General features: G+C 36.2%; 1 protein-coding gene across 20 annotated transcripts in view; it reads right to left on the bottom strand.

The window, feature by feature from the left end:
• Positions 1-15,978, bottom strand: part of Pard3b (par-3 family cell polarity regulator beta) — a 1,069,040-nt gene that overhangs the window by 872,396 nt on the left and 180,666 nt on the right. For 3 of the 20 annotated variants that reach the window (XM_087205817.1, XM_087205815.1, XM_087205816.1), the window contains one exon: positions 15,568-15,636. The exons of the other annotated variants lie outside the window; for them this stretch is intronic. In XM_087205817.1, the coding sequence (XP_087061943.1) occupies positions 15,568-15,636 (69 nt within the window). The remainder of the gene's footprint in view (positions 1-15,567; positions 15,637-15,978) is intronic. 20 annotated transcript variants of the gene reach the window in all.

A 15,978-nucleotide genomic window follows, 5' to 3' on the forward strand; every position in this document is an offset into this window, starting at 1 on the left:
GTGGCAAAAATTAACAACGAAAAAATACAAATAAAGCTAATATCATTAATTCATACTTTATAAAAGGAACAGTTTTTTGCTAATATAATGTAATCCAAATTTATTTTCATTTTAATCACCAACATTGGTTAAAAGATGAAAGAGCACAGGTTTCTGCAATATTACCAGTCAAAAATTTCATTTTCATTTATTTTATTAGTACATGTTTGCAGTACAAAATGTTTACACTCCGTGTGTGAAGTTAGAACATGTACACTACACATCTTAACTCCCCTTTTCATCTCCTTTTCTACTTTTCCCTCCCCTCACCCTCCAAATCTTTCATATTTAAGAAAGATCTATCAACCTATTTCCTATTATCTAACTTTTATTTTACTCTTTATATAGTATTTATTTTGGGTTTCTCAAATAAAAGAATCCTTGTGATGGGCCGGGGATTGAGCTCAGAGGCGCCATGCCTGCCTGGCAAGCACAAAGTCCTGAGTTCGAGCCCCAATACCAAAAAAAAAAAAAAAAAAAAAGAAAGAAAGAAAAAAACCCTGTGATAGTTAAGCTTGTATGTCTGACTTATTTCACTTAAAATTACGGTTTTAAGGTACTTCCATTTTCCCACAAATGACTCAAGTTTTTATTTATGCCAGAGTAGTATCTCATTTTGTGTAAACATCACATTTTCTTTATGCATTCATCTGTTGATGGACATAGAGGCTGCTTCTGAGATTTAGCTATTATGAACTTTGCTGTTATGAATATGGCTATGCATGTATGACTGTAATTTGTTGGGGTTTTTTTAACAGTAGGAAGAATTTATTGAGAGAAAGAGAGTTGCTGTCTAAGACAGACAGGAGGGGGTTCAGAAAGTGGATAGCCCACCAACCCCACTTCTCAAGGGTGTTTTATTGAGCAAAGCCATGAGGTGAGGTGGGATCAAGACAGGACCAAACTATAGTCAACTAATAACATTAAAAGTGTAGCTGCTTAGGTAATATTGATCCAATGGGAATCAAAATGTGGGACAAAACTATGCTCAGCCAATAAGATTACGACAAGTATAATTAGGTAATATTGATTAAACAGAGATCAAATAGAGAATCATGTCATGTAGCAAGCATGCATGGAATGAACAAGGATTTCTGAGAAGGAGTGGCCTTGGGAGATTTTGATCCCCACCAAGGTGACTGATGCCTATTTAGAATATCGGTCACTGCTATTCATCCCTAGAGAAGTTTGTGAGTGTAGTTGTTCCTCTTTTCCTTGAAGCCTGGACTTCAGTGAATGAGCCTCAGGCCACAGTTGTCTCTGTGCTGATGGCCCTGCCTTGCCTAACTGCCTTATAATATTTTCTAACTAGCTAAGCTGTCTGCATTATTCCCTCCCCTGAAGAAATATCTCTAACTGTGGTCAGAGGAGAAGGTGTAGTTTTCATCTAAGTGCTTCAAGCTAAGAAGGATCTATGCAGGGGAGACCACAGTCAGAGGCCCTTTCTAGAGAGCTAATCTAATGGGCCTCAGATAGAAGTCATGTTGTAGTTTACCAGTTATGAAATTTTTACAAGGTCGATCTGGTGGGTCCTGGTAAAAGGAGTCTAGCACTGGAGACCTCTGCAGTAGGTTCCAGTCTCCCACTCATTGTAAGACACAAGGCTGAAGAAAGACTCAAAGACAGAATTAAGAAGAAAAGTGGGCAGCCAGGATGGCCAATGCTGCTTATTCAGCAAAAGGCACTGGTCAGTCCAAGTCACTCATTTTTATTAGTAATCAATTGGGGTAAAGGTGAGCTACTTAGAAGGATGGGACTGCATGTGAGGATGTGCAGTCCTGCAGTTTCTGTGGAAACTAATGTAGGCAAGGCTTGTAAAGGAAAAAAGGCAAAGCACTCTCGAATTAGGAACAGAATAGACAAAATATATGGTTGTCTCGAATTAGGAACAGAATAGACAAAATATATGGTTGTAATATGAATATTGTCCTTCTAGTTAAGAAGGTTTTAATTGTGGAAATGGAATTTGGGTGGGAGCTACTCCGACCTCAGCTACTATGTTATTTCAGATTGAGCCCCATAGCTTCATAGGCCATTTCTCTGGTCTCAGCTATGGCTGTTAGCAGGAAGGTCATGATAATCTTCGCACTACCATGATGCCCATGAGGTACTTCCATAAGTCATGTAGCTTCAGCCAGACTCACTTCTTAAAATAAGCCAAATGAAGGATTTAACTCTTTACAGCCTGCACTCCTTATAGCTTGCTTTGGACACAATTGATGTTGCAGTCCCCTGCAAGCACATTTGTCCTTGATTCCATTTACATGATCACTCAGAGTTTGGAAGTGTCATTCTGGAAGCTTGGTTTTGAAATCCCCCAGTCACAGAGGAGAGAATTGCTTTGGACTAAACACTGTTGAAAAATATGTTATTTCTCCTCTCCAGTGACTCCTTTCACTGAGGTATGATGGCAGGAGCTCCTCCATGGGGGTGACAGTTTGGCCAGAGGGAGAAGGCAGGGAAAGGGGCCTGGACCAGTTGGTAAGATGGGTCTGAGCTCTGAGACCCCTGCCTCACAACACAGTCTAAATTCCAGTGGCCACCTTGGCAATCAGGGCATAGCTTAAGGGGCCTCTTCTGGCAGTCCCTATTAAGGTGGTCTTGCTTTTCTCAGTGGTAGCAGGTAAGGTTAACAGTTGTTGAGCTCTTTTGGGGGCCTGAAGAAACAGACTTAAGGTCTATTCCTTTTAAGGCTGCAATTAAAAACGCCACTTCCTTTTGGTATCTTTGTTTTCTCTGCTTGGATTCTTTCTGGTCATGACTGTAAAATACTGAGGAGGCAATTTTTACTAAAGTATCAAGTGAGCTATCTAAAGCAAAAGCTATCTTTTGTAACCTTTTCCTAATATGTAGGGCTAACTGTGTAATAAACTTGTCTTTAAGAACAATCTGTCCTCTATCCAGTCAAGAGCTAGGGATGTATGTTTTATCAAAGCCTCTCATAAATGATCTAAGAAGGCAGAGGGATTGTCATCTTTCCCCTGATAGTTGACAATTTAAAATAACTGAAGGGCTTAGTTCTTGTCTTTCTTAAACCTTCAAGAATACATGCCTGAAAGTGTCTTCTATTCCAATCTCCCATTTGGTTGGCAGGCTAGTGGGGGTCTTGTATGGGGACTGCTTGGTCTCCAGCAGGAACTAGCTGTTCCCCTGGCTGCCTGTCTTCTCACCTTTGAAAATTAAGATAATATTCATCTCCAAGTGTATAGCAGCTTGTAATACTGCTCGACTCTAACTAGAAGTCAATGTTTGATTTAAGAGTAACATTATCTATTCTAAAATTAATTCCCAATGAGTTGGAGAAAAGCTTAGTTGGAGTTTCTAACTTACTGGCAGAGAGAAAAAAGTCCAAATAAAAGCCTAAGCTGTCTAAACCTCTCCCCCAAAATCATCACATAGTATTTTACAAGTTTATAGTAAAAGATTCAAAGTACACAACTTATTAGTGAAAGTATTTTCCTCCCCTGCACACATAAATGATGAAATCCAGACCCAGGAGGGGACAGAGAGAGACAGTTGGGGTTGTCCATTAAACTAAATGAGTTCCTCATCTAAGATGACTTTCTTGTCTCTGGTGTTAACAAAACGCTCATTTTCTGTGGGCTCAAATTAAAGGTCCTTAGTTGGAAAGGCTGGAGCAGTTTTGAGAGCCTTCCTTTCTCTAACTTTACATGCCTCTATAAGGAAAGTGTAAAGGGGCAGGGAAAGATCAGAAATTAGACCAGAAAAATGAGTTTTTTCTTCTCATGGTCACAGTAAGTTATTAAGACAACATCCTGCCAAGTTGTCACTCTCAGCCTGGAAAGGCAAGAATGGGCCAAGATTGCCTCTTCACCAGTGGAAAATCAGACAGAAAGGAAACTGAGGCAGAACAGGCTCAACATTTTCTCTAGAGTACAGAAAAAGATTGGGCCAGACCATCCCAGTGAAACTTCTCCAAGTATTAAGAATGGCCATCGACCTATCATCATTTAACTGGTGGATGGGGGGGGGGGTCCCATGATTTATTAATAGGCATGTATATTTCTTGAATGTAAACTAGATTGCATAAAAAACCCATTTTACAGAATTATTTTTATCAAAGTCCACTAGGGAGTGCTCTAATGCTACTTTTTTCCTAGCACCATTGTTTAACAAAACAAACAAAAAAGCTAGTAAATTCAGCAACTTCAGCAACTAGGTCCAAATGCAAAATATAGAAAACAAAATCTAATTTTAACAAAAGGTAATAAATAGAGGAGAAACTCAAGGCATACACAGTTGGAAGACATAAGATGTAAAATTTAAGACAATACCTAAACAAGCCACAGTCCAGAGTCTATGAAACAAAAGTCAGAATCTGTGAGATAGGGCAGGGATTTAGCTCAGTGGCACTGTGCATGCCTCAAAAGTGCAAGGTCCTGAGTTCAATCCCCAGTACCAAAAAAAATAAAAAAGAATCTATGAATCAAAACAATCTATGAAACAAAATCTATGAAACAAAAACAAACTCTTACCTCCATCCAATTATCTTGGTGGGACCTCCAAATGATAAAGGGCATATGATATATAGACTTCCAAATTATATAAGGGAAATATAACTCCCAACCTGCTAGATGTCTGAAACACTGTGTTTGTGTTCTGTAAAATCAAAGAATGAATTCTAGGAACAATGGAGGTTAAGAGTAGGAAGAATTTATTGAGAGAAAGATAGCTTCTCTCTAAGACAGAAGGGGATCCAGACAGTAGGTAGCCCCTGCAATTTGATGTCTTTTAACTCTTTTTTGGGGGGGGGGGTGGTACTGGGAATTGAGCTCAGGACCTTGTGCTTGCAAGGCAGGTGCAGTGGTGTTTTAACTCTTTTGGGAAAACACCTAGAAGGGGAATAGCTGAATCAAAAGGAATTTCTATATTTAGTTTTTTTGAGGAATCTCCATAATGATTTCCATATTGGTTGTACTAGTTTACATTCCCACCAACAATGCTGAAGGATTCCTTTCTCCATGCCAGACTGCCTGCATTTGTTATTATTTGATTTCTTGATAATAGTCATCCTTTCTGGGGTAAGACAGAATCTCAGTGTTGTTTCAAGTTGCATTTTTTTAATGGCCAGTGATGTTGAATATTTTCTCATGTATTTATTGGCCCTTTTTCTTCTTCCTCTGTAAGTGTCTATTTCACTTGCCCATTTTTTGATTGGGTCTTTTATTTTGGGGTGTCTAATAGTTTTAGATCTTTTATATATTCTAGATATGAATCCGCTGTTAGAGGAATAGCTAGCAAAAAACTTTTTCCCCTTTTGTAGTTTGTCTTTTTATTACGTTGAGTTTTGGTTTTGTTTGGGGTTTTTTTTTCATTATTTTATGGTTGTACAGAAGCTTTTTGATATGATCCCATTTGCTGATTCTTAGTACTATTTCCTGTGGAGACAGGATTCTGTTCAGAAAGTCCCTGCCTATTCCTATGACTGCAGGAGTTTTATCTATTTTAATCTTCCAGCAAGTTAAGTGTTTCTGTTTTAACATTTTGTTCTCTGAACCATTTCGATTTCAGTTTAGTACATGGTAAGAGATATGGGTCTAGATAGTAAACAGTCAATTTTCTAAATGTAGATAGTCAATTTTCCCAAAAGCATTCATTAAGGCTATCTTTCCTCTAATGCATATTTATGGCCCCTTTGTCAAAGATCAAATAGTTGAATGTGCTTAGGGTTATTTTTGCATCCTCTATTCTGTTTCATTGACCCTGATGTCTGTTTTTGTGTTGGTACCATGCTGTTTTTATCATTGTAGCCTTGTAATATAATTTCAAGCCAGGATTGTGATGCCTACCACTTTGCTGTTGTTATCCAATATTGCTTTTGCTATTCTGGGTTTCTTCTGGTTCCATATGAATTTTAGGATGATTTTTTCCAGTTCTCTCAAAAATGCTGTTGCTATTTTGATTGGGACTGTGTTAAATTTGCATATCAGATTTGGAAGTATGACCATTTTAAATATATTAGTTCCCCTATCTAGGAACAGAGGATGTCTTTCTGATGTCCTCTTTGATTTCCTTTTTCGGAGTACTCTAGTTTTTGTTGTAGAGGTCTCCTGCTTCCTTACACTAATTCCTAAGTATTTAATTATTGTTGATACTATTATGAATATTATTTTTTCCTAATTTATTTCTCATTGAGTTCATTAATGGTGTACAGGAACACTACTAGTTTTTGCATTTTTATTTTACATCCTGCTACATTACTGAATTTGGCTATTAGTTCTACAAGTTTTTTGATATTTTTTTAGTTCCTGTATGTAGATCATGCCATTTGCTAATAGTGATACTTTGACTACTTCCTTTCTTATATTAATCCCATTTATTTCTTTCTCTTATCTAACTGCTCTGGCTAATGTTTCAAAGACTACATTGAGTAGGAGTAGTGATAGTACATATCCTGTCTTGTTCCAGATTTTAGAGGGAAAGCTTTCAGTCAGTCCACATTAAATATGATGTCGGTGGTAGGTTTCTCATAAATGGCTTGTACAGATTGAGATGAAGAGGTCTTTCTGCACCTATTTTTTGCAGTGTTTTTACCATAAAAGAATATTAGATTTTGTCAAAGGCTTTTTCTGCATCTAATGAGATGATCATGTGGTTTGTGTCTCTGCTTCTGCTTATTGGATGTATTACATTTACTGATTTGCATATGTTGAACCATCTTTGCATCTCTGGGATGAAGCATACTTGGTTATATTTTGATGACTGGTTGTATTCTGTCTGCCAGTATTATGTTGAGGATTTTTTCATCTATATTTATTAAAAATATAAGAGATTATAGTCTCTTTTTTGGTTGGATTCTTGTCTAGTTTTAGAATCAGGGTAATGCTAACTTCCAAGATGACTTTGAGAGTACTCTCCCTTTCACTTCTATTCAAGAGTTTGAGGTATACTGGTACAAAATCTTTTGTAGAACTCAGCACTGAATCCGTGTGGACTGGGCTTTTCTTATTTGGTAGGTTTTTATTACTGCTTCAATTTCATTGCCTGTTATTGGGTTACTCAGGGTTTTGAAATTTTCTTGGTTCAGTTTGGTAATTCATATGTATCTAGAAATCTATCCATTTTTGTCTGAATTTAAAAATGTATTGGTGTACAGGTTTGTGACATAATTTCAATAATATTTTCTACTTCAGTAGTGTCCATTGTGATTTCACCTTTTTCATTTCTAACTGCATTAATGCAGGTTCTCTCTCTCTCTCTGTCTTTCTCTAGGTTAAACTAAGGGTTTGTCTTTTGTTTATTCTTTTGAAGAACCAACCCTTCAATTCATTGAATCTTTGCAGTGTTTTTTTGTTTGTTTGTTTTGAGGGGGTTTGATTTGGTTTCACTGTTTTGGTTTCTTCTCTGATCTTTATAATTTCTTTCCTTGCACTACATTGTTCTTGTTTTTCTGGGACTGTGAGGTACATCATTAGGTTATTTATTTGAGCTTGCTCAGTTCTTGTGATGTGGGCATTCACAGCTACAAAATTGACTTTTAGGTCTACTTTCCTTGTGTCTCATAAGTTCTGGTATGTTGTGCTGGTGTGACTGTTTAGTTCTAAAAACTGTTTTATTTTTTCCATTATTTTGAGAGTATTGTTCAGTGTCCATGGATTTGCATAATTTCTCCATTTTCTTTTGATGTTAATTTCTAGTTTCGCTCACCTATGATCTGATAATATTCATGGTATAATTTAATTCTTTTAAATTTACTTAAGCTTGCTATATTTGTTAGTATGTGGTCTATTTTACAGAAAGTTCCATGTGCTGCTGAGAAGAATTGTATCCTGTTGTTGGATGAAACACTCTGTAGCTATCTATTAAGTCAATTTGTTTAATGGTTTTGTTCAATTCTGGTGTTTCTCTATTGATGTCTTGTCTAGCTGATCTGCCTATTTGGGGTAGTGGGGTATTGAGGTCCCCTGTCACAACTGTGCTTATGTTAATCTGGGCTTTTATATCCAGTTTTATTAAGTTGGGTACACCATTGCTCAGAACATGTATGTTAATGATTGTTATCTCTTGCTGTATGATTTTTTCACTTAACCAATATGTAGTGTTTGATCAATTTTAGCTTGAAGTCCATTTTAAATGAATATAGAATACTTACAGCTGCTCTTATTCAGGTTCCCATTGCATGGAATATTGATTTCTATCCTTTGATTTTGAGTCTATGAGTTTCTTTTTGGGTTAAATGTGTTTCTTTTATATGGCATACCATATCATTCTTTTAACTTGTGTCTTTTGATTGGGAGAATTGAGGCATTCACTTTGAGAGTTTTACTGAAAGTTATTGGCTTATTCCTGTCACTGCCTTATTTTCCTGGGCTGATTCCCTGTTTCCCTTTTACTTAACTGGTCACCATACCTGGTACATTCCTTCTCCTAGGCCTTTTGTCATTGTTAGCTTCATTGTCTCTTTCTAGGATATCCTTCAGAATTTTTTGCAGTGCTGGTTTGGTGGTCATGAATTATTTTAGGTGCTTTTTATCATAAAAATGTAATTTACCTATCAATTTTGAAAGATATTATTGCAAGATATATCAGCCTGGCTTAGAATTTGTTTTCTTTTAGAGTTTGAAACACTTTATTCCAATCTCTCTTGGCCTTTAAGGTTTGTTTTGAGAAGCCTGCTGTGATTCTAGTGGTTTACCTTTATAAGTGATTCACTGCTTTTCTCTAATGACTTTTAAGATTCTGTTCTTGTGTTGGATATCCAGGATTTTGATTATGATGTGTCGTGCAGAGCGTCTTTTCTGATTGTGGCTATTTGGTGTTCTATATGCCTCACTTTTCTGTATGCTAAATTGTTTTCCCTTATTTGGAAAAATTATTAGCATTTATGTATACCAATAATGAACTGGATAACATTGAAATTATGAAAGAAAATACCATTCACAGTAGCTTCAAGAAAAATAGAATACCTAGGAAATAACCTAAACAAGGAAGTGAAAGATCTTAAAAAAGAAAACTACAATACATATAATACACTGAAAAGGATATTCAACAGGCCAACAGAAAGCAGAAAGATGTCCCCTGCTGCTGGACAAGCAGAACCAATATTGTCAAGATGGTCATACTCCCAAAACTGTTTTACAGATTCCATGCAGTCCAAATCAAAATGTCAACAGCATACTTTACATATCTAGATAAAACAATTCTAAAATACATATGGAGCCAGAAAGACCCAGAATAGCAAAAGCAATTTTGGGCAACAAAAGCAAAGCAAGAGGATAGCAATATCTGACTTCCAACTATACTAGAAAGCCATAGTGATTAAAAGGGCATGGTACCAAAAAAAAAAGATACATGGATCAATGAAACAGAACTGAGGAAACAAAAACTTCCCTAGACATATTCAACTATTTGATATTTGACAAAGCGGCCAAAAGCATATGTTGGAGGAAAGATAGCCTACTCAACAAGTGTTGAAAATATGAAATAATGCTCAACATCTCTGGGCATTAAAAAAATGCAAATTAAAACAACACTAAGATTCCACCATACTCTGAAAAGAATGGCAGTCATTGAGAAATCAAACAATAATAAATGCTGGTGTGGCTATGGTGAAAAAGGAACCCTCCATCACTGGTGGGAATGTAAGCTAGTACAACCATTGTGGAAATCAGTATGGAGATTTCTCAAAGAACTGAAATTAGAAATTCCATATGATCTAGCTCTCCCCCTATTTGGTATCTTTCCCAATGAGCTTAAGTCATCACACTACAATGATACATGCATACCAATGTTTATAACAGTACAATTCGTAATAGCTAAATCCTGGAAGTAGCCTGTATACCCATCAACAGATGCTAGAGAAAGAAAATGTGATATCTGTATATAACGGAATACTACTGAGCTCCAAACAGTAACATTTGACATTTGTTTATACTTTGTAGAAAAATGGAAGCACCTGGAAAATATAATCTTGAGTGAAATAAACCAGACACATAAGCTTAAAAAGGATCTCTCATTTGAGTGAGCCAATGTACAAAAGAAGGGAGATAAAGGTGGATAGAAAGTGACAAGGAAATGGATCTCTTGCAATAGAGACACTGACCAAGGAAACAAGGGTGAAGGGAGAGGAAGGAAAGGGAAGATACATAGAAATAAAGATATGCTGTGTCCAGGAACCTAATAACTTCAATTAATGTAAACATTATATGCCATAACATGAGCTAAGATTAATATCAACAAGAATGAAAAATGGGATAAGGGAAGTGGAGGAGGGAGAGAGGGATGAGGAGGAAAGGGGAAGGGTATTTAAAAAAAAAAAGCTGTAGTATGTAAATGTAACCAGTCTTCAAGATGATTGTAAACTGCATGAGCTACCAACATATACTAATAAATAAAAACTTTAAAAAATTTTTTGCCCCTTCTGTTTTGAAAGAATAATTGAGAGTTTAGAAATTTCCAAACTCTTTATTCCACAAGGGTCCATACTAAAAGATACATGAGGATTAAAGTTCAAATATCTGGCAATGGAAATAGTGAAGTACTTATTTTATGTTCAATGTGTCATGAAGAATGATGAGTAGTAGTCATGAATACACAACCACATGACTATATAAGACCTATTAAAACTTTCCAGCAAATGTACTTTTCCCCATTATCATGAAAGAATACTTTAAAGACTTTTGTCAGACTTTGTCCATCAGGCGACTAAACAGAATGAGGCCCCCTTCTCATACATTGCAAGACTCTGTGTAACACATTCCAAATCCTAGATCTTATATTCAACCTGTCCTGAAATCATAGCGAATCAATACCTTTCTTTCTCTTTAAGGATAATATTCTCCCTCAACCACCACATTCTAGAACCTGTCCCCTCCTGTGTACTAAGGGACTTTCTCTTTATTATCAGCCTTTTCAGTCCCAACATCACCTCACTCAGCATCTTCAGAAGTTTTTTTCTTTGGACTTTGCTTGTTATCAAGTACCCTTAATTTAAAGGGAAGCCAACTGATAAGGTAGGATGATCACTGGAGAGGATTAAGGTAACCTCCATTCACATCCAGGTTCAGCTACTACCTACTTGGATGGTTTATGCAACTCATACTTGAAATGGTTTTCTCATTTTTAAAATAGGAATGACAGTAATACTTTCCTGTTAAATTTACTAGGATCTTCATGAAGACAAAAGGAAAAAATACAAGTGAATATACTTTGCAACTCTACAGCATATTTAAAATGTAACAAATCCTTCATAGGGCCAAGGTCATTCCAAAAAATATCTAATTTTTCCTTTATAGTTTGTAGCAAAACTTGTTGATTAAAATGCATACATATTCGGCCTCTGCTGCCTTATTTTTACTCTTTGTTAAGCAACAAACATACCCCAATAAACCTATTTCTAGGAATGTGGGTAGGTTTTCTTCTTCCCACATTTGACGTCACTGATTATGTCAGGCGTCCTGAAGCCCTTGCCTTCCTTAATCTCTTCTGAATTTCCTTCTCTTTCATCACTGTTCACTACAGTAGCAAAGCTGTACTTTAGTTATTTATCTAAGAAGCTTCTGAAGCCCCCAAACTGTAGATTAAGTACAAACCATAAACAAACGGATAGATATTTCTCAGGGATAATTCACATATTTGCTATGGTGAATTTATAGGGAAACCATGTCTGTCAAAACAATTTCATCTATTTGTGCTTAGAAACCAGATATCACTTCTCCTATATAACTGGCTCAAAAGTGACTCAATAAATCTGGATAATATAAAGTATTTCTAAAGGACTGGAAGCCCAGGTCCTTATGAGTCCTTAAGTATAGTCCTTTAAATGGTATGGAAACACCCACATAGACACACATGCTCCAAAAACAAGGGCTCCTTGTCATCTTCAACACCATCAGTTCTGACTCAGCTTTCCATTCTGTCCCAGTGACCTTCTTGACCTCAAAGCAAAATCTCTCTTACCTTATTCCTCAGGGATCAATTGTGGAAAGGATTTTGGTGAATTTTTAGGACAGAAAACTAAACTACAAATTGAGGGGTGAAGTGAGAATAGGAATTAGGGAAACCTCTTGCTTCTAATAACTTGCTTTACCATTAATTTCATAAATAAATTGGCTAAACAATAAATAGACCCCCTCCTACTTTACCATAGGAAACACTTGTAATCTATGATCACTATGGTAACAACTATTTAACTTGTTTTTTATGAATTTGCAGGTAGCCTTGTCTAGCTCAAACTGGTTAAAACTACCACCTTCCATCCCTCAATTAGGGCTGGCAGATGTCTGATGGGGGGTGACCTTTTAACATCAAGGGCTAAAACCCCACCTTGGATCATGCCAGCACCACTATCTTCTGAACATGCATCCTAAGAAGAGCCAAAATCTTCAGTGACAGATGTGCAGACAACCAATTATATCACTTTTCCTTAACTCCAACTACCTTCCCCCATGCTTCACACCACCCTTATCCCACAACACCCCTAAATCCTATCTTTAAGGAGGTAGATTTGAAGCTTGTCCCCTGTCTCCATACCACTGGTGCTACAATAATGGATTTGTTTTGTCTTTTGCAAAACTCATTGTTTCAGTGATCAGCATACTGGGCAACAGACAAAACGAGCAAGGTTCAGTAAGAAAAGGATTTAGGAAATTGCGGGTACATGACTGTACAGAAGAAATGTAAAAGATTTGATGCCCCCAACTCTCATTTGGTTTTAAGAGGGCAGAATGTTGATGTTTATGGACTGAGATGAGTAAGTGCAGTAGAGATGCTGGAGACAACAGGCAGAGGGGCAGCAAATTTAAAATATCACGTAGCTAAAGGAGAATGTCAGATGGAAGAACAACCCTTGGGTGAGATAAGTAATTCTGTCTTCAGTATAGTAATTAGTAACTTTTGTAGATTATAAGATGAGGAATAGAAAAAGTTTAAAGATTCAAGGTCTTTGTTTTTCTTGTAAGGTAGTTAGGAATATCATCAACTAGGAGTTTACAGGACAATGATGAAACTGGGACTTAATCAGGGCAATGGAGTTTTAAAACTACAGCTAAAATGGAATAGAGAGGGAAACGATCAGATGAAAACAGTTTGACAATTGCATCCAGGACTGCTCAGTAGTCATGATGGAGATGAAAAAGTAACAAAAGCAGATGCTATCTCCATGATTTAATTTCTACAGTCAATTGGTCTTGATCCCATTGTCCAAAAACATACCATAACTCCTGGGCTGCCATCTTGAAAATGTGTGAGACAAGGGATAAATGAGGATGAGCATGAAGCTGGCCTGGAAATAAATTTTAACTGAATCCTCAGTGATGGCTCAGAAGTTCTTCATTTTCAAGGTTGAATTCTCATTAAAATTTTGTTACTCATAACAAGGCACATTCCTTACTTGTCATCATCAACATAGGAATGAGAGTAAATATGAACAGCTCTTCCCTTTTACAAAGAGAAGCTAGTGCTGACAGTAAAACTTTTTTATATGCGCAAGTACAGCAGATCCACTGATAGATGGATGGTCTGTAGTCCTTGCTATCCTCCATCTGTCTGTTAGTTGATGTTAAAAGCCACTGTTTGCACAAACTGCCAATGCTGTGCTTTGCTTCTTAGCTTCCAGCTTCTTAGCTTCTAATCAGCCTATCTCTGATTTCTGCTATGCTAATATGGTCTGTTGACAACTGTCACACCCTCGAGGTCAATGACTTTGACATTAGTGAAGATCATATTACAACTGACATTAAGACATTGTCATCTTCTCCAAGTTTACAGAGTTAGCCACAGAAACATTTTCTTGGTTTTCTAGCATTTTCTTTGAAATTCTCACAGGGCTATCTTAATAAAGGAAGACAATAGTTCACAAACTGTTGGGATAATATATTCTTAGGGCTCAAAATTACTCATGTTTAATACCTGATTGCTTGAGCATATGAATAATATAATTTTAAATTTTACGGTGCTGCAAAATATGAATGTAATTATTGGAATGGAAATTAAAACTAATATAGAATATAGCACATGAATAAAGTAATATATTCATGTTTGATTTAGTTCTTACATTCTATTAACCATATTTATTGATTAGAGATTGAATATATATATACATATATATACATATACATCATTTACATACATATATATATATATACATATACATGATGCCACAGGACTTGCCCAGTTCCCTTTCCTCCCTGCCCTGCCTGGTGGCCCAAATTCTAATAATTGTAAATAGTCTGGGTCAGTCCATGCTGTATAATTACTTTTCCTCTTATGCTAAAACTCACCCATGCTCTGTGTTCTTTTCCTCCTTGTACAACATATATGGCCAATGCACTTCTCAGTCACACAGACAGGCTTTGAAGTACATATACCTTGTCTCCACAATAAGATCATGAACTCCTTGAAAGCAAGGGCTGTAGTTTCTACTAATTTTTATCTCCTATTACTCCACTTCCCCACATTCGCTTCATAAATAATTAATAAACTGAGTATCAAAGGGGCATCTCTCTGAGTTAAGCAGCACACCTATTATTCAACCCCAAATGTTGTAGATAATCAGAAGGGAATCCGTGAAGGACATTTTTAACTATTCATTGATAACAGAGGTCACCCAAAATAGTGAGAAGCAAATTTATACTGACTAGGAAAGCAGTAATTTAATAGGAAGGGAATATCTTGAATGAATGGCACAAATAATTGTAAAGTGAATTCTTGCTGTGAATATATTAGCTAATATTGCTTCATGTTGGGTGTGGAATCCATAAAAGATTTCAATCTGAGTCAGCCATAAAATTTGTAAACAACTGTTTTTAAAACATCATATTAATTATGTGGCAGCATCTTCTAAGGAAAAGTCAAGCTAGAATGCAGAAGAGATGAAGAGAAGCTAAGTGCTGGGATTCTGATTAGCAAAAATACTTGAGAAATATGAATGATTGCAAATCAAAGTTTCCTTGTGAAAGCAACTACAGCTATTGCTGTTTAAAGAAGAATGGCAACGTGTGCTTTGGAATATCAAAGAATGACAATGTATCCAATGCAAGTAGCACATTAGGGGTTTATGACCAAGAATGGGAAATAATCACCAGGATTAAGGAAAGGCATTCACCATAAGGTTAGTAATTTGAAGAACAACATTTTTCATGTTCTTGCATTGTGCCCAGAAGGGATGTAAGAACTCAATATCCGCAAATTTATTACTTACATAGGGAAAAAAAAATCATTATTTCTTGCCTGAAGAAATTTGGAATTTACTCTCAAGTCATATTAATAATTAGGTTAAACCACATGTTGATCAAAACATAGCAGCTTCCTAGCTAGTCTCCAATTTATTGTCACTATGCTTGCTCTCTCCTCCAAGTCACCACTGCCCTCTCAAGCCCCCGTCTAGTGAGTGACTTTCCACACTATCCTCATTTATTCCTGATTTCCTATCCATTCCTGATTTAAAAACCAAAGACTGCTTTTGATTCCCTGAAAAAGAAGAAAGTGGCTCGAAGCCCTTAGGTACTGTAAGAGCAACATGAAACAAGGAACTCTCTTCAAAATATAAAGTGACAAGAAATTGCTTACTGTCTTCTGATTGGTGTTGTAGAGAATGGAAAACCCAATAACCCAGATGACGAAATCTTCCTTTTCTTCCTTTGCAAACATGAAAGTACACAGATGAATGTTTTTACTTAGTAATATTACCAAATTAAATTAAAAAGATACAACATATACATATTATGGCTGAAAGAAGTGTTCAATGATTCAGAGCAATTTATGAATTATATATAAACGTATAATTCTGATTTTTAATACTTTTAAAAATAAACAAAATCAACCAAATTGTCAGAGTCTGAGTGGTCTTGAATTCAGTCTACTTCTACTTTATTATAAAAAATACACTTATTCAACAACAGGTAAAGGTTTGTGCTGTAGTGAAAAGATGAATCTATAAAAATTTAATTCATGAAAATTAAGACAGTTGACTTAGGAAAT

The sequence above is a fragment of the Heterocephalus glaber genome, unplaced genomic scaffold (genome assembly GCF_053883595.1).
Source record: "Heterocephalus glaber isolate CG9 unplaced genomic scaffold, H.glaber_assembly_v1.0 deba00000621, whole genome shotgun sequence".
NCBI classification, from domain to species: Eukaryota; Metazoa; Chordata; class Mammalia; order Rodentia; family Bathyergidae; genus Heterocephalus; species Heterocephalus glaber.